This window comes from Lissotriton helveticus, chromosome 11 (assembly GCF_964261635.1).
Source record: "Lissotriton helveticus chromosome 11, aLisHel1.1, whole genome shotgun sequence".
NCBI lineage: Eukaryota > Metazoa > Chordata > Amphibia > Caudata > Salamandridae > Lissotriton > Lissotriton helveticus.
The window spans coordinates 913,354,472-913,374,524 of record NC_136072.1 but is presented as its reverse complement, the minus strand read 5'-3'; the positions used below and the strand labels follow the sequence as shown (position 1 = coordinate 913,374,524).

General features: G+C 46.0%; 1 protein-coding gene across 4 annotated transcripts in view; it reads right to left on the bottom strand.

Moving 5' to 3' along the window:
- EMID1 (EMI domain containing 1) overlaps positions 1–20,053 on the bottom strand; it is a 543,734-nt gene that overhangs the window by 53,177 nt on the left and 470,504 nt on the right. For all 4 annotated transcript variants that reach the window (XM_078667173.1, XM_078667172.1, XM_078667170.1 and 1 more), the window contains 4 exons: positions 18,342–18,488; positions 4,270–4,350; positions 3,743–3,795; positions 3,092–3,154 (listed from right to left, as the gene is read on the bottom strand). In XM_078667173.1, the coding sequence (XP_078523299.1) occupies positions 3,092–3,154; positions 3,743–3,795; positions 4,270–4,350; positions 18,342–18,488 (344 nt within the window). The remainder of the gene's footprint in view (positions 1–3,091; positions 3,155–3,742; positions 3,796–4,269; positions 4,351–18,341; positions 18,489–20,053) is intronic.

The window sequence follows — 20,053 nt, the reverse complement described above, 5'->3', positions numbered from 1 at the left end:
ATTTCTCATTTGGAGTATTTTATAAGGGCAGACTCCCGGGAAAAGTGGCCTCAAAATTTGAAACTTTGAGTTGATACGCCCTTAGGAGTGAAGCTCAGAGATGAATGTTCCCATAGGAGCACAGCTTTCCTTTTTTTTCTCAGGAAAGACCATATAAGGAAAATGCTCTCAGAAAGTTAAACACTTGAGGCTCCAGGAGACTGCATGCAAAGAGTAGAACTTCAAAATGAGTGCACCGATAATAGTTATGCATCCAGAGTACGCCTGTTAGATGAGTAGAGCCCGTTTAGCTAAGATGACAACATTATTACAATTATAATAACTATTAGTACAAGGGACCCGAGGGAGATAATACTTGATAAATTATGTCCTTAGGCTAATGCTTGACAATGTCAATGAGAATGCCCCTGGAAAAGAGTGGTTAGAGTGGAAAGGTGAGTCAAATGACTACAAATTAGTTTAACTTACAAGTGAGTTGGACTCACAGAATTGTGGTACTCCCAAAACAAGCTTCCAGAGCACCTGAGCCCCCTGATGAATGTTGTCACAAAACTGGTATTCACAGTATAATGCTTCCGAAAGGAATGCATTCCTAGGAAAATGTTCTAAGATGGGTTCAACATGAAGCGGTTTCCAGGAAAATGCTCCTGAGTCTGAGAGTGTGACCTGAATGAGAATGTTCCCACTAGAACTGTGCTACCAGGAGTGTCCCTCCATAGAGGTTACACCCTGACTAGTAGGACTTCTGTGAGAATTCGCTATAAACGCTAGGGCTTCCAGAATGTGCTAGAAATTAATTTATATTCATTTGAAGGTAAATTAAAGTAAATAGGGCAGGGTCTAAATTCACAAAACTGGTGGTGCGTAAAAACAGAGAGGGATCAGATTTCCTATAGACAGGCCTGTTAACCATAACCATACAGATAGCCATATTCACGTTTTATTGGTTAGTAAAAAAAAAACACATAACAATACATGTGTCCATACAAAAAGATAATACATTTATAAATGTTAAAATAGCAGGCAAAGAAGATAAATAATAAGAAAAGTTCATTAGCTAAAGGAAAAATTAATTCTATGATTTCAAATATTTTGGTCAAATTAATGCTACTCTTAAGTCTTAGTGTTCCCTGCACAAGGCACTTGTTGCAGGTGTTACCATAGTGCATTCTCCCAGTACCACAATTATTCGAAAGCATACTTTAGCTGTTAAAAAGTGAGAGCAGCATAAAGTGCAATATCAAAGTGTTTTGTGAAGTGCAGAGAGATGCTAGAAAGCATTCATAAAGTTAAAGAATGTGATCCAACATTCTCCTTTGAACTGATAGGTTAAGACTTGGCCAAGTGCATATGATGGTTGCGGCCGCAGTTGTGAGTCAGGATTATCACGGTAATGTAGCGGAGCTGTTAACCTTACTAATCGTGCCCCCACTAGCAGCAACACTGGTGAATAGTTGTGAAAGTGGACTCTCCTTGTGTCCTTCCACTGGCAAGCCTTACCAGGCTAAGTTCACCTTACCTGCCCTAATGACACAGTTTAGTCCTTTTAGATGCAATAATCTGTTAGCAGCTTTTGGGCTGTCTTAGGGTTGTGTGAGTGAGTGATATGTGGGTGCACCTTGGCACTCAGTACATCAACAAATTTCCTGCACTTTGACAGGACCCATGGTCCGGATTGAGGGAATCAGAGCATGGATGCTTCCAGGTAGGTGCGAGCTCCTTGGGCCAGAAAGATCGGCTTTCGCAATTTCCTCCTATGTATATCTAGCTTGGGACAACAGCACAGGAGGTGCAGCCATGATTCTTGTCTGTAGCTGCACAACCTGCAAGCCCTTCCTCCACCCTGATGGGCCCATGTATGGTTAAATTCTATCACTGATAAACCTAATAGTAGCATGCACAGAATTGCTCTGCGGGTCTGTTTGTGCATGGATTCCAAAAGATATGGTTGTGGCGTTCTCACCCGGTAAGAGTTATTCAGCTGGAGTAGGATATCCGAGTTATCTAGTGAAATTAAGTCCTGGTCCCTTGAGAGTATCCTCGGGTGCCTGTTTATTGCCTTGTTCCAGGCTGTCTAGGGAACATCTCCATTCTTTAGCACAGTTTCATCAATTTGAAGACACACCATGGCATCCAGCAGATACTGGTGCCATGGGTTACTCTGAGTCTCAAAGATGCTTTTCAAGTGAGTCTTAAATGAGTTACTAGGCACCTTCAGGACCCTGATGTGGCAGCTTTAAAGTCTAAAGCTTGTTTCACCAGGCCAAATTCCAATCTTAGTCTTGCCCGACTGATATAGTGTGGCTGTTTAAATATTTTCCTGTGCCCGGTACAATGAAGGAGCTCCAAGGCAGGGGCACAGGCCGCGGGGAAGGCTTGGTGCCCATACTGCAAAGCAGGTAAGAGGGTTGCGTTCAGGACCCTGACTATGGGTGCGGCTGAGGCGCTACTTATTGTTGTGTTCAATTGATTTATGCCATAAATGATTGCTGTACCTTTCTGCTTCAAGGAGTTAAATGTGTGGTGTGTTTAGAATTTCTGAAAATGTCCTGATGGCCGTAAGGCCAGCCACATTTCATGATGTCATTATGAGACACAATGTTTGTCTTTGAAGATCGATGCAGATGGGCTGTTGGGGTGCTAGGAATTATCCTCCGGACCCCCGTTAGGGAATGTGCTTACCACCCGTAGTCATTACCCACCTTTATTGCTTCACCTTTGGATTCACCTCCACATTGTTATTTTATTTGTATTCTACTTTTACTATACTGAAGGGATTCTTTGTCATGCACTGTCTGTTCTGACTTGTAGTCTCAAAAGCCCCACTGCACTTTCACATCAGCTATTGATTTATGCATCTTAAAAAAGATATTTAAATGTTTATACCAACTTTAACATTAAATGGGCAGATGGTAGACCAGACATTCTATGTATACAATCAGTAAAGGGTGCCTTCTTGTTACCCAGGAAAACGTTCAGCCCTCTTCCCTCTCTTGGCATTCACATCTTGTATTTGTTTAGTATCTTGGATGACAGCCTAGAAACAAACTTTTACTGCTCCTTCATTACATGTGAAAATCTGAACACTCACAGGGTCGCCTTTCTCCCCTCGGAGGCCATTTGTTCCAGGAGTTCCAGGGATGCCAGGTAAACCCTGCACAAAAAGGTAAAGGTAAAAATACACCCTCTGCTAACAAAGACTGCACATGCTTACTCTCTTGAGGGGATATCATTTTTCTCGGCCAAACAGAAGTCAGAGTTCCAAGAAAGAGTACAGAGGGGACAGGATACTAAACAATGTCTGACAAGGAATGAGAGAGCGGAGGCCCAAGTCTGTACCCACAAGAGATAGAATCGATAGAGGAACCTGTCTGCAGTTAGCTAGGGAACAAGCCTCAAGGGATAGGGCTGGCAAAGGCCCACAGTGGTTCTTGATGAGGAATGGTAGGAGAGGCACTAGCTGGTGTCTGGCAGAATGAAAGGCACAGGCACCAGCCTGCGTATAAAAGGTAGTAGGAGGACAGAGGCACCAGTCTATGGCTGGAAGAGGATAGAAGAATCGAAAAAACAGAAGTTGCATCCCAGTGGATAAGAAGTGAAATACACTATTTAGTGACTTGTAGGGAATGGAATGATGGTGGCACAAAGCTGTGCCTATCACCAAAGAATAGAACGGAAGTGCCAGACAATGCCTGACTTGAGCTAGTAGGATACCAGCACCATGGGGCTTCAAATTACTTACATTTTCTCCAGAGGGGCCAATGGGTCCTGGTGGACCCTGAGGTCCAGACGGTCCTGAAAACAAAAAGTAAAAGAAACTGAGATATGAAACAAATTTACATACAGCAGGCGGAAAGAGCAAATAGACAGAACTGAAATCTGTAATGGAGTATCTTCATTAAACATCTCATTAAAACGTAATTATGAGGAATTGGCGTACATGGCCTACGCCAATGTGAAAGGTCAGGAATGCACTGTATTTGTGAAATACGGTGCATTCCTGGCCTCCTGCATTAGTGCACAATTCGCTGCCTAACGCCAAGGTCGGCACCCTTGCACCATGGAGATACAGGGTTTTAGAGGGGGATGCTCCGCTCTTAAGCTCTTGAAGCTACTTACTGCTCCTCCGTCCGTGTGTGGTCAGAATACATACAGCATGAAGTGGGTTATTTTTCCAAAGTTTACTTGGATATGAATGTTTATGGGACGACTCTGGATTTATCTTCTCCTTCCTGAAATCCCTTCATCTGAAAAATGCATGAGACCTACCTACTGGTCCGGGAGGGCCGGGAGACCCTTGAATTCCTGTCCTCTCCGATTCAGTGAAGGTATTTGATAGAAGCGGGTCACCTGAAATATAGAAGAGGAGAGATTTAGCCAAATGCATGATATAATAGCACAATATCTGAACACCCACGCCCCACACCCCCGCCAATGGGAGAGGGCAAAATACCAGACAGGCTCAGATAGAAGAGCCAATGATGGAGACCACTCTAAAGGAGCATTGATGAAATATTAAATGTCTGTGTTCAGATGGACACAGTGGGTCAACCTAAAGAAGCAAACACCTTAGGATAAGCCTCCAGGATCAAAACTGAATACACCCGAATGAACCGTCAACAGCATTGATAAAAGCTTCGGGTGAGCCTAAAGCAGCAATGATGCCTAACTGCATGTTTGCTCCCGCTTACCTGGGGTCAGAGGGGCATATTAACACCTTCGCTGCTGCGGCTACTCCGCCGCAGAGCTAAGTGGGCGGGGGCCGTGCGGCGCTCACACGCTGGTGACGGAACCGCTCCGTCACCAGCCTCGGGTGAGCTGTGCTGATGACGGAGCGGTTCCATCATGGCCCCGCCCGCTCAATAGAACGCGCCGCGCAGGCGCGAAATCAGCACCGCGCAGGCGTGTCGGGCGGGCCATGACGGAACCGCTCCGTCATCAGCACAGCGCCACCGCGGCTGATGACGGAGCGGTTCCGTCATCAGCGTCGAAAAGGTTATCAAGGACCGGTGTTAAAATGATCGCCGTTTTATCGGCAGGAAACTGCCGATAAAACGGCGATAATGGGCTTGATAATACGCCCTTGTTAATTCCCATAGAAGCCCATGTTCTGATGTTAACATGGGCTACTATGGGAATTAACAAGGGCGTATTATCAAGCCCATTATTTTTTATCGGCAGTGTTCTGCCGATAAAACGGCGATCCTTGATAATATGCCCCACAGTTCGGCATTTCTAACATCATTGAAAGTATCTGTGCTTTGTTTTTGGCGTTATGCTGCCATATGGGGTCTTTCTGGTTTCAGGCTACGTGGGTTTGTGTGCTCTGTTTCCTGCACAAGTTTGCTTCCTGGTATCAGAATTTCTGTATAATCACAAGCCCTGGGTGTATTGTTGTCTCTGTAGTGCTGCAGACATGGAAGCTTAGGGCTTAACAATTTAGTAGCTGATGACAGATTTTTTTCCTTTGGTTAAGGTCTCTTTTTACTGGTATTTAGGTTTTCAATTGCCCAAGATAACATTGCGGCATATGATTTCCTTTTTCTTTCTACAAGTTTACTTCCTGTTTTGGCCTATAAAAAGGAGACCAAAACAGTTCAAACTAGCATTGTAGTTATGCTTGTTTGCCCGTTGATCGCTAGGGTCGGACTGGCCTACAGGGAGAACAGGCAGTGCCCGATTGATTGGTCTCATAGAGGGTGGAATGTTTTTTTAGCAGTTTGTGGGCCTGTTTTATGGTCAGGTGGGTCGGTTTTTAGTGTTGATTTCTCCGATATTATCACAGAGTTTGCCTGCAGCAACCACAAATGCCTGCAGTCTCACATACAGCGCTAAAATACCTATACAGCGTGTCTTTAAAAGTGCAAAATTGGGCAGATTTGCAATTGTTGGTGCTTTTTTAAGATATCTTGTTCGCTAATGAGGGCCACTTTTATTTTGATGCCCAGGCCTTTTTTTTGTTCTAGTCTGACCCTGTCACTCACTCGGAGGGTTTGCTAGTTTTCTTTCATGTCTAGCTTCTTTCTTCAATCTTCATTCCTATGTTTGCACTGGCCTGGTGGAAGACTTCCGGTTTTTTTCTTTCATTGTGCTTCACTTCTAGTTGCATCTCTTGACTACCTGTGAGAAATCTGGAGATGCTTCAGGAAGTGGTCGATCCTTTCTTCCCCTTAAAATTAGGTTCAGCCATCACATAAGAGACCTGCCCTTGACACTGGGGGCAAACTTTGCCAAGCCATGTCTTCCCTGGACCGTAAACAAGCATTCGGGGACCGGTTTCTGGCTAATCAGCTGTCATCAGCAAGGCTAGCAAAGTGAGCAAGGGACCCACGTCTGGGCATACCCTGCCAACTTAGGGCAAACACTGGGTCAGCCTAACGGAGCAGAAATGCACTACAGGGGTCAGGACAAAGGGACAATGATGAGTGCATTACAGTCAGCCTAAGGGAACAAGAATGGAAATGTACAGTAGCCAAAATAAGACATGATGATTTCACCAGACAGCCTAAAAAGGCAATAATTAAGATATCAGGGCCTGTCTGAAAGAATGAGGATGAATATATCACTCTCAGACTAATGGGCCAATGAAAGACACATTGGGATGAGCCTAGACGAGCAATGAAGAGCAGGCTCAAAAGACCAAGAAAAGACTAAATGAGTGATTAAGATGATTTTTGGTATACTGACACATTTACCTCAGAGACAGACATGCTTCAATAGACACCTGCTTCCCACATAAACATACCAGGCCTGCTTCACAAACTGCACTTTATAGTATGTTTTGTAGTATTACAAACATGATACAAATTGCAGTTCACAAACCACGTGCAGTTTTTTGCCTCCTCCTGACCCATACTTATGTGTGCAGAGTTCTTCACCTGACTGCAGAGACTCTGCACACTTAAGTATACATGTTAGTAGTAGCGGGTGGGTGGCAAAAGTGGTAGAATTCCTACTAAAGAGAATGGGATTGGGGAGCAGTACAAGGGGTTTAGAGATGGTCAGTGAGGGGTTAAAGGGAGGGACAACACCCACCCACTCAAGAGTAAGCCAGTCGCATTACTCTGGGGTGGAGACATGTAGCTTGCACGTTTGTAATAGGATTACACTCGGAATCTATGAATACCTAAAGTAGTGAATTTACTCCCAAATGTAAGTTACCTTTGTGAATCAGGTCTAATATTCATAACATGCCAGCATCCCCCACAGTGTCAATACCTTAATGCACCCCCTCACCCACAAGCCATCTCTTCACACAGGCACAACTCTTCCCATACTCAAACACAGGCCCTTCCTCACATAGTTACAGCACTCTCAAACACTCATCCTCGCATATATTCCTCTTATCAATAAAGGCACACCTGTCATTTACAGTGCAATTTACAGACATAGCCATTAACAATCATGCAGAAAGGAAAGAATTCTGACCTCTGCCAAAATCTACAATTTCCTATGACCTCCTAATTACTATAATTATGCATACTGGTGCATAATGTCACTTTTAGAACTTTTTCATGGGCCTCAGCAAACTTATCACGGATTCTCCTAAAAAGTACTTGTCTATAAGTGTCCTGTTCTAGCTACCAATTGTCATCTCTGCTATCAGATATCCCATAGTGCAGTGTACTTGGGGTCCTATGGAACCAATTTCTTTTTTATCTGTGTGTTGAAAATTAGTACGTTTTGGTGAACATTATCTGCGCCATCTTGCCTCTTCCCCTGATGCCACACTTTTGTCGTGCGCGCCCGCCATTTTTTTAAGATGCCCCGATCAGAGCGAACCCTTTTGCATGCTGCTGGCCCCTGACATAGCCCTTCGCCTTCACTAAGCCTGCACGCTGACCACCCCCTGCTTGCACCTGCCTTGAGTCATAAACCCCTCTTCGGCACTGCTCTGCCCCAGGCCCTCATCCTGTTCCCAGCGCGACACCTCCCTGCTTCCCTTTCATGATCTCCGGCCCTTAGATGCAAACCCCCTTTTTCCCTGTGTGCCCGTTTTGTCTTCCCCGTTCCCAGGCCGACACCCAGCTCTGCCGATACCATTCCTTGCCCCTCCCCGTACAATAGAAAGCTTCCCCCATCAAAGGATCCCCGGGTTGATCAAAGCCCCCACTCCATGAGATCCGATCAAACCCCCCACATTCCGCGAATCGGCGGAATATCCAGCTGCGTGATACTCATCACCTGTTGTGACTAGGGTGGGGACTTCAACTGTAAATGTGTGTGGGAACGGGCCCAAAGGGGGATCTGAGGATGTCTTTCTGTACATCAAAGTATCGACGAGAATATGTTACATGCAATAAAAAGATAAACTTGTGTATAAGAGGCCAGGCCTCAGGGATGCAGTTAGAGCACCTCAGAACGATACCTTCTGTCCGTTTCGTTGTGTTCTCCTCCGGAGAGAATAAAAACCTTGTTTCCTGCTTTCCTGTCTCCAGCGCCTGCCTCTTCATTGATTAAATAACTAGAGGGTCACAGAGGCAATACCGCCGGGCAAATATCGATTGCCCCAGACCCGCCTCAGGTTTTTACAATTGGCGTCCCAAGCGTGGGGCCCATCAGCGACTCGTGGATCCAGTGGGAGAGGTCCCGACGACAGAGTGAACGACTGCAACGATCGGGAGAGCTCTTGCCCAATAGACCCTTGTCTGGCAGCCGATCATCCGAACTTCACTAGTTCCGAACAGACCTCTCTCGAGTGATCTACGGTCCTGACTGGGGACCATCAGGAGTGCCGTGAGAAATACGAGAAAAAGAGGACGATCGGGCGCTGGATTCGGAAGACAAGAAACTGTCCACATGGTCCGGGTAAGGTCGTGTAATCACGACAAGTTGCGAAATGATTGCTTGATTGCTTGATTGTTCAAAAATACTAGTATTGCTCTTTTTATTTATTTGGAGATTCACTGTCTACAAACGGAGAAACAACGGGCTCTCTCTTTGCAAGCAGTGGAGGATAGGTAGGGCAGCAGCCGTGCTTATTTTTTTCTCCCCCACTCAATAATTACTTGAAACTGAACTGTTGTTCGCAAAACTATTGTTTCCTGGAGATTCCCTGTCTGCAAACAGGGAAGAGACCACCCTTTTTGCAGATAGTGAAAAGGGTAGGTAACGCAGATCTTTGCGGACCTACTCATTCTCCCCATTGTTATTTATTGGTCTTTTTATTATTTTTGATCCATGAGGTATTCACTGCCTGCAAACAACGGTGAATAGAAATATTCTGTCCGGTCTTTGCACCTAGTGATAAGATAGGCAGTGCTGACTTTTTAGTCCCTCGTTACGAGCCGTCATGTCTGTCTTCTCCCCACTGATTAGTAGCCTGTTTAGCCCGGACCGAGTATTAGAGGTGGACCATATAGCTCCACTAGAAGGCACCCCTAATAAGGACATGTTCATAAACTATGGATTAGTCACCATAGCCTATAATAAATTGTGGCACAGGTATACCGAAGATAGTCATGACAAACAGTGGCCACTGGCAGGATCCTTTGACCTTGATAAAATAGAAACGTTAGAAATAGCCCTTCGAAATAATAAGACAACGCCAATTATGCTCGACAGTCTCGGTATGTGGCGCAGAGAGGCTATGCAACGACAGAGAAAAGACGAGGACAAACCAAATAGAGAAATATACCGACAGGACAACCCCAGGACATCGCTACCCACAACTTATCCCCCGACACTATGCAAAAGACGACCAGACTTAGGGCCAGCCCAATGCGCTTTTTGTAGGTATGTCGGACACTGGAAAGCCCAATGCCCGACTCTACTGAGCGTGAGTAAAGGCAAAGGGCCGACAGGAACGACAGACCGACAGTACAAGAAGAAGCGCGAGACAAAGAAGAACCCGACTTACATAGACAGACCAGACAGAACCACCACGTTTGATTATGCCCGATGGCACAGATTTCGCCAGGACAATTTCAGCGGCATGCTCAAGTTCTCCTAGGTCGGACAACGTCAAGACGGGAACCCAGCCTCGTTTCAAATTCACAGACGGAAAGAGATAATTATGACCAATAACTGTTTTATATTCGTCTTGGGTCTTTGTATGTCGTACTTGTACTGTCCCCCCGTCTGAGTTTGTGTGTATGTAATGTACAAATCTGCGTCATCCCTCTACACGTGTTTCCGTGTTACTCAACCTCTGTTAGCAGAAACTTAGCATAAAAACAACCTGAAAAGAAAGAAATGGTAAAACAAAATCCGTAGACCATTAATGAACTTGAACTTTTAATTTAACACAACAAACAAGGAATAATAACGGTAAACTGTAGAAAATGAAAGTCAAACAGAACATTCGCCCCCCCCCCATTCTGGAACCTTCCAAAGTAGGGCAGGGTTACGGCTACGCCCAACCAACGGCAACCCATATAAGGCGGGCCCGGTCGCCAACTCTTGGTCAGGAAATCTTAACGTATGGGGGAGCCGGAGGAGAGGCAGGAGCCAGCAGCCCGGGCAGTTGTAGGTAGTCCCGCCACATGTCTCCTCGGCCAGCCGCAACGGGCCTGGATAGACTTAAGTAGTCCCGCCACATGTCCAGAGGAGAACGAGGCACCTTTTTTCCTTTTCTCTTCCGTAACAGCCGCAGCAGCTCTGGACGGCGGGATGTCCTGCACGTACCTCCACAACAATTTGTCCAAGTTGGGCTGGGAGGGAGAGGCGACGCGGACGAGCCTCTCCCACCTCCACCGATAGGAGGTCTCCCAGCCCCCGGCCCGACGCCGAACACCCCCAGTCAGGCGATGGTGCCAATACTTCCACAGCACCGAACACACCATGGTGGCACCCCAGTACTTGCGCAGCACCGAACGTGCAATGGTGGCCATATTTTCGGAACACCAAACCTGAAATGACTGCACTGATACTCGTGCCGCGCCGAATGCGCGCCACAGGTGGCCATACTCCCACAGCACTGAGCACAGGACTTGGGGAACACCGGATGTGGAGAGACCCTCATGCGGGGCGATGAAAAGGAGCGGCATGGAGTGCACCGGGAGAAGGAGACGATGCGGACGAGTCTCCCTCGCCCCCCCCCCACAGCTGCACCCCAGCTGAACGTCCCGCTTTCACACAACAGGGACCTCTTCCTTTCACTCCGAAGGATCTCTCCCACTCTTGCAAACTCGACGAGAGTGGCCCCTGTAGGGCCTCAAAATGGCGTCTGGGTCCGCTGGAAGGCGGGCCCCGGCCACTAGAGTAACTTTGACCAGCAATATAACTCGAACATTTGCCCCCTGGAGCACGAGCCCCCATCTCCGACAGCATCTCCACAGCCTTGAAGATCCTACAAAGGTCCCCGGCGGAACCTTCGGCCTCTGCAGGCTTCCGGTAAGGGACGGCTGCCTTGATCGCCAACGAAACAAACATGACATTGCCACTCCTTCTGTTAGCATGAATTCTAGAACTGCCGAAAAGGACTCTGGTCCAAACTGCCAGTAATGGGAAACATTTCCCCCTGATGCTGCTTCCGGACTGAGCCGGCCCCGCCCAAAATGGCGCTGGTATCAATCGGAACTTACGAACACCTCGTGGTGTTCCTTCGCACTAATATAAACTTGATGTTCTAAGATTTTATATGATCCTTTGTACACTTGGCTAGAAAAGACAAGGAGAACTCACTCGACGAACAGTATGAAAGGATCCCCGTTACAAATGTTGATTACAAATGTACAATGTATTATATTTTTATAACTGATGCAAACCTCATTTACGACGCTCACGTACGGTATGCATATAGGAAATCTGATTACCACTCTTATGATTATGCTTCTAAATTATGAAAATAAATGCCCCCGAACCCCCAGCCAATTAATAGACGTTTTAGTCTCTTACAAATGAATGAGTAAAACTTTCCGATGTTTTTATTGCTGCAAACGACACCCCCCACTGTACGCACTTTAGCCATTGCCACGACCGGCCAAATACGACCGCACCCTCATAATCCTCATGCTGAAATGATTTTGCAAAATAAAGTTTTTGAAACTATGGACGGGTATTGCATGCTTTATTTTAAAAATGTGGGGTCGGTGGGAAAGTTCTTTTCTGTGCACCCTACTCTGCTCTCTCTTTAAGGTTAAAAGAAGATGGTTGCCCAGCCCTGGAGGACGGATCAGATTGACAACACGACACTCCGCCTTCAAAGTACGCGACTGACTCATGAACTCTCGCGTAGAGGAAGACCTTGACTTCCAAGGATGGGTAAAACGAACGGTGTAAATGAGGGAATGTAAAAGGAGGGTGAAATGAAATAATGTAAATGTGATAAAGTACAACGTTCCAAAGTATCAGGGAACGGAGCTGACCCAAGAACCGAAGAACCTTAGAACGCCACAGCGTTGAAAGAGGTTTAAGGATCCCGATAGTGAGATACATCCTTTGACTAGATACCTCGCACTAAGCACCTCTGGTTTCCTTTTTACGTTTCCCTGCACACGACCTATATGGACACACTACCCCCCTCGACTCCAGAAACCATATCCCCGGGGACCCTGCCCCGAGGAGGAAAGACGAGTAAGAGGTAAGTAAAGGACTTATGAATCCATGTATTTGAATATGCGCGAATGCTGTCTCCCCCACCCCCCTTTTTCCCTCCCTCTGCAGGTTACATCAGAGATTACAGCCGAGGTGTGGCGAAGATCTGAAGCCTTGCCATGTCTAATACACGAAGCGGACTAGCACCGCAAGGTGGTGTCTAAGCACGCCTGCAAACTACTCACGTATCGAACAAACCCGAAAAATTAGCGCAACCTGATAAAAAGTGATCACCCTTAAACCAGACCGGACGAATGAACCCATGTCACGTATGATGCGAAACTGTGAGGGAATGTGCGTGTGTGACTGAGGCGTCGACCCAACTGGTCGAAGGACCGAGAATGCGAGAAGTGCGACAAAATGGTACCTCCTTTCTTCTTTCCTTTTTCTCAAGGCACGTCCCCTCTACCCTGTCTAATGCTCAAACTGCATGATTACAAGATTCTAACGCAGACCCGTGAATGCCCTTTACTGTGTAATGCACTAAATAGCCTTTCTTGAATACACTGCCACCCTCTCTGTTGCACGTGTACTATTTAGCCTGCCGTTGCACTCTCTCTCTCTCTCTCTCTCTCTCTCTCTCTCTCTCCCTCTCTCTCTCTCTCTCTCTCTCGCTCTCTCTCTCTCTCTCTCTCTCTCTCTCTCTCTCTCTCTCTCTCTCTCTCTCTCTCTCTCTCTCTCTCCCTCTCTCTCTCTCTCTCTCGCTCTCTCTCTCTCTCTCTCTCTCTCTCTCTCTCTCTCTCTCTCCCTCTATTTTTGCACTCCCACTCTTCCGAGTGATTAGCCCCGAAATTGGCAGACTGCCACCCCTAGCACACCACCTAATTGGCTTCAAATACCGTCAGTATTTGCACAAAAACTTGTCTTTAATACAATCACCCTGAAGCCGCGTCATTACCTCTCCTTTTCCGCTAGAAGTCAATGAACCGAGGTTGGGCCGTAAGGGAAAGGACAGGTAAGACGACAGAGGTTCCCTAATCTGACCCGAAATAAGGGAACTACCTGTCAACGGCTCCTATGGTATAAAACAAGGACCTCAGAATACGCGACCCTCCCCTCCCCGAATTGTCGCAATACCCAAACCAGAAAAATGATCACCCCTGTTACCCCCCTGTATCAGCCGCCCAAAAACTGGAATTATGAAACTACCCCTCATTTCCGGTTGTAAGAGATGGGTCGATTTATGCCCTCACCACAAGTTTCCTATGTCCCTGGTTGTTCCCCATAAAACCCCTGTCCCTCCTAATTAAGTAATCGGGCTGTAAAAGGTTACGTAGGATCCAGAGTGATGTTTTACAAGGTTAACGGACTAGTCCAAGGTAAAGAAATCATCGAAATGAACCCCGTAGTAGTTGAAAGGCAGGATGCATCGATAGAAAGGAAATGTTTAGCCATGTTCGTCTCTCAGCAAAATACCTGTGTAGTACTATGTTGACGACTCACAGTACCCTTTGTAAATGTAAAACTCTAGAGAACGGCATATCTTTGCCAGGTTCGTCTCACGAAGGTGGGTCACTATCAGATGAACTGTCGTGACTGTAATAAATAATTGTAAAGGAAAGTCATAGTAAATCCAACAGGCCCGTCACCGGTCATTCATATGCCAGTTGTGAGCACTAATATAACGGGCATTTTTCATTCTTTGCCTGGAGCTGGGAGAGAAATAGACTTTTTGATTATCTTCATCTGCAAAATCTCTAAAGACTGTCTTTTCAAACTTGTTTAAGGGTACTACTGTTGGAGGAGAGAAGGACCGGATGTGGGAGCACGAGGCCTGACTACAGACTAAGGAACACCTGCGACATTAGCCAAGGCGAGACCACGACAGAAAAGAGCTGCAGGACGAGGCACTGTTTTCGACAACATGAGAAGAAAGGGTCGACCTGATGCCCCTGCTCGATGTCCAGTGTCTGTCGACAAGTCCCCGCTCTCTGAATTCGGTCACACGCCCGCCTATTTGAAGTCTCTCGTTCCCCTAGTTTGTTCCTAATTTGGCCTTGCTCCATCCCCCTTTTCCTCTGACCTACCCTATGGACTGTTTCGTACACTCTTCTTCCCTCTGAACTTTCTGACAATCACTTCAAAGGACACAGGGCGAAAAGGACCTTTCCGACCAGAAACGCAAGGAAAGGGTCGTGCCCTGCAACGCAGAACTTAGAACAGAGCTGGACTTGTAGCTCCACCGCCGGTGCTCAACAGCGCCAACGAAAGGCAACAAAGAATGATGAGAACTCGTTAAAACTTCGAACATTTGACATCCCCAATCGCCGTTTCTGCTAGACCTCATTTCTCTCCCAGCCGCCATCGTATTGATCATGCTCCAATCCGAACCTGATATATATGTAATAACCTGCCAGTATGAAATATGCTTGCTGCTCTCGCTACAGAATCGTTTTTGTATTGCATTCCTATGACTTTCCTGCTAAACAAATTGATCAAAGTTTATCAAATAGGCCCACCTCCTAAAAACTAGAAATGTTAAAATGTATTGTTTACAACTCTTTTCCTCTAGGGTTCCTACCGTTTTCTTTCTCATGCCCACCACAATAGAACCGAGTAGAAAATGAACCAGCAAGATGTCTTGAATATGTTAAAGGGAGGACTGTTGAAAATTAGTACGTTTTGGTGAACATTATCTGCGCCATCTTGCCTCTTCCCCTGATGCCACACTTTTGTCGTGCGCGCCCGCCATTTTTTTAAGATGCCCCGATCAGAGCGAACCCTTTTGCATGCTGCTGGCCCCTGACATAGCCCTTCGCCTTCACTAAGCCTGCACGCTGACCACCCCCTGCTTGCACCTGCCTTGAGTCATAAACCCCTCTTCGGCACTGCTCTGCCCCAGGCCCTCATCCTGTTCCCAGCGCGACACCTCCCTGCTTCCCTTTCATGATCTCCGGCCCTTAGATGCAAACCCCCTTTTTCCCTGTGTGCCCGTTTTGTCTTCCCCGTTCCCAGGCCGACACCCAGCTCTGCCGATACCATTCCTTGCCCCTCCCCGTACAATAGAAAGCTTCCCCCATCAAAGGATCCCCGGGTTGATCAAAGCCCCCACTCCATGAGATCCGATCAAACCCCCCACATTCCGCGAATCGGCGGAATATCCAGCTGCGTGATACTCATCACCTGTTGTGACTAGGGTGGGGACTTCAACTGTAAATGTGTGTGGGAACGGGCCCAAAGGGGGATCTGAGGATGTCTTTCTGTACATCAAAGTATCGACGAGAATATGTTACATGCAATAAAAAGATAAACTTGTGTATAAGAGGCCAGGCCTCAGGGATGCAGTTAGAGCACCTCAGAACGATACCTTCTGTCCGTTTCGTTGTGTTCTCCTCCGGAGAGAATAAAAACCTTGTTTCCTGCTTTCCTGTCTCCAGCGCCTGCCTCTTCATTGATTAAATAACTAGAGGGTCACAGAGGCAATACCGCCGGGCAAATATCGATTGCCCCAGACCCGCCTCAGGTTTTTACATGTGATTCTGGCATTCTATCAAGTGTGTGTCAACCTCTGGACATTAACAAAGGAAGAGATCTTCTGCAGTAGAAGGGTGTCAATCAGGATACTAAGTGAGTAAGGTTCCTCATAATGGCAATCGTCACCAAAGTCATAAACATGAAATTGCGCCACACAGGTTGCGGTATCCCAAATCACTCGCAATAAGAGGTAAAAATCTCTTCTGAAACTGAATTTTTTTTGCTAGAATGTTTATAGGAGGCAAACTGCAGACTCCATTGTCTGAGTTGTGTTTTTATGGAAAAGAAGTCAACAGCAACTCAGGGTTGATCTACATAACATGAAACCATAGAATGATTAAAGGCAAACAAGACTAAACTGGCTGTTTAAGCTAAAATAAGCACTGAACGTTTATGTACACTCATAATGCCCTGTACCAGCAGTTAGTTTCCTAGCTGATTTTCAACGAAAAAGTAGGATACTGAATTCCATTGATTAAGAGAATGAGTTGAAAATACCTGGGAGGGAAGGGGGGGGGGGGTTAAATACAGTGTTTATTACTCTAAAAATGGAGAATTAGTACTACAAGTAAGTAATTTTTTCTTCCTTATCATGGAATCTTCAATGATTGTCATAAACAAAGATAAAAACTGTAAACCCATCGGCAACAATAGTATCAGGATCAAGTAAAACATCTTAGAAATAAAAGAAACCACATTTATCAGCCAATCTGAGAGAAGTCTGACTCACTATGACGTCTGCCTTGGAATCTGAATTTAGACAGTAGTGTCTAATAAGGGTGTTGACAAACCCCCAGGTGGTCAGTTTTGCATTTGGCTCAATCTGTTTCAATTCTGAAACTAGGCTGAGTAGAGACTTTTACTCTAGTAGGTCTGTCTTGATTTCCAAGGAAGGGGTTTATTAGCTATTAGATAGCATACCCTTTTACGCCCTTTTATATTAGACATCTTGCATCGCATTGCTAGGTTATGACTCAGACCATTAAGATAAGACAATAACTAAGATCTGATTAACTTTTTTTGTGATGTTCTTCGAGTTCTCTTGATAGTAATGCAACAACTTTCTCACTTCTAATTTGTGGAGCCGTCTCTCGGTTAGAGCAGGTGGGTTTTCAAAGAAGGTTGAAAAGGAAATACCTTGAGTTTATATAGAAACCATAGACTAGCTCTGGTGAAAGGAAGGATATATTCTCACGATTGCCCTGTTATTGTAGACAATCGTGTAGAGTTCATGCAAGCACAGTGCTTGAATTGTACTGATTCTATGTTTAAACATAATGACCACATGGAAACCAGGTTAAGAGTTACGGATATATATTGTGCATGGGCTCAAACAAAGGACTTACAGTTTGGAGAGAACAATATTAAATTCACTTCTAGTTAAAGGGTAATCTTTCTTGATAGCTTCCAGATTATCTTCCACTAGTGGTTTATAAATAAAAAGTCTAGTACATGACACTTTCTGTAGGATATGATATCAGTTAGGGGGTTTTAATGGAGGATACCTGTAGGCTAGGTTGTGCTAGCTAAACATTATATGGCAAAACTGCTCTCTCCTGCCAAGTAGATCACGTGAATTATGCTAGCAGTAGATCATCCTACACAGGAAAGCATAGGGTGTCCTGGTGGAAGGGAGCATAGCTTCTGTATGTATGTTCATACAGTCATGAGCACAATTCAAATGGATGTATTGCAAGGCCTCTGGAGCCAGGATGCCAAGTTCAGTGGTAGGTTTGGGGTGTCTAGACAGGGCATTCTGTCAGCACAACAGTTACCTTTGAGGCCTCTTTAGCAAGTGAAGAAGTATGTGAACCACCCCTGACAAGGACACCACCAGAGTAAGCAGCAAAGCTACGTATCACATGTGTACCCAACAAAGCCTTCAAGGGACATCATTTTGTCCTCTGTCAGGCGTGAGAGTTTTATCTACTTCTTAATTACTCTTTGCTTAGATGTAGTCCTCTATTGTAGACTAGGATTACTGCATTTAAGAGAGTGCGAGGAACACCTTCAAGTCCTGCATGAGTGCCGATGGTCAGGCAGGTTGGGGTGGCATGGGTTTATCATAGTCTTTTTCCATGGGTATTGCTCCAGGACCCACTAATTCCCAGCCCAGGGTCCAATATAGCTGCAACCACTTTATGGCTGCACCATCCCTTTCTGTGTAGTCCTCTTTTACAGTGTGACATAAGCAAAGCATGCCCCCCTCCTGATCATTCCACATACATCCAAGTGCAAACTTGACCTTCTCTGGGGCAGTGCTACTGCCCCTGCATGAGAGAGCCTTGCAGAGTCAAAGCCTTATGAAGTTGTCATCCAGACTAACTCACCTTGCTCATAGAGCCGTGAAATTGTAGGTCCGACCGAAATCCCTGGCCCGGGAGGGCCTGGAGGTCCTGGAGGACCTGAGGGGCCTGGAGTGCCTCGCTCTCCGGGAACACCAGCAGCTCCATCTTTTCCTGTTGGTCCAGGAGGGCCTGCAATTTAGAGGAAATAAAGACAGAAAATCAGGAACAAGGACAGTCTTACAAATCCCACCTTTCTGTCGCTCTGGTCTCACACAGCTCTTTGCAATAATTTAGCACCTTCACAACCCTAACTAGTGCTCAGGAGAACCATTCTAAAGGCATGTTTAACAAATGTGCTTATTAATGTAGTCTGTGATAGGGTACAAGGCAGGACATTTCATTTGGGAGAATACTATAGACGTATCTTATCATCACCTGGTGCTGCCTACCTCACTAAACTGCCACCTTGCTAAAAGTGGTGCAACCTTAAGTGGAATTTGGGAGCCATCAGCTCATCTGGAGGGCCAGCAGTGTAGGCATCTCTTTATTTATTTATTTGAGTCATTTGTAATGCGCACAAATCATCCCCAAGGGGATCACTCGGCGCCTGAGAAAGACAGGCAGTCATTAATGAGCAGATTAGAAAAGCCAGGTTTTAAGGCATTTTTTGAATTGGGACAGATTTGGGCATTCACGGATGTGTTCAGGGAGGTCGTTCCAGAGTTTGGGTGCCAGATAGGAAAAGGCATGACCTCCAAATTTTACCTTCCTGATTCTCTGGCAGCACAGCAGCTTACGATTGCTGGATCTAAGCTGACGTGCAGGATGGTACCATTCAAGTTTATTAGTCAAATAGACCGGTCCCAGTTCATGGAGGGACCTGAAAACCAGGAACAACAGTTTAAGCCGTTTACTGCGGCCGTTATTTCGGCACAGAGCGGGCGTTCTACAGAGTGGGCGGGGCCGCGTCGGACGTTGAACATTCGCAGCACCAGCCAGGTAGTGCTCCGAACGTTCAACGGCCGAGGGCAGCATCAATGGGGTTAAAGGTGGCCCGTTTCTTGATTGGAAGCCAATGTATTTGGCGTAGGAGGCGCAGCCTTTTATGGGCCAAATTGTGGACATTAAATGACTAGGCTTCACCATCATGTGCCCCTACTCACCATCATTTCTGGAGTCTCAACTCTCATATGTCCAGGATCAACTATCATGTGTCAAAGTTTAACTATCATATATCCTGGCTGGCACCCCATGTGTCATTATCAATTCTCACATTTCCAGGCTTAGTTGGTATATGTCCTTACACAAGCATCATTTGTATACTGCAGCCTTGCATGCACGTGTATAGCATCTTGCTTTTCTTGGGGCATGTAGCTCCTCTGGTAAGTCAGGAGCCTTTTCTTTGGAGAGGGTGACACAATTGAGATACAAATCCCAGGCATGACTTGGTAATGCAGTACCGTACTGCCATGTTTTCTTGTAAACCCACTGTTTTCCTCCAGTTGGCTTGAAAACCATGCACGCCTTCTATAATTGCTCCTTCTGTTTTAGTTGTGCTCGCTTGGTGGTCAACACAGATTCTCCGCTTTCTGAGTGAGCATTCCCACTGCTTTTCCAACCGAGGCAATGGCAGAAGAATGATTCTAGTTCATGGCAACAGACGTTTTACCTGTAACCTTGTGGGGAGGCTCCATACTGTGGTGGATGCACAGTTTATGGGTGATATGATGAAGTTCATTTGGACATGGTGTGCA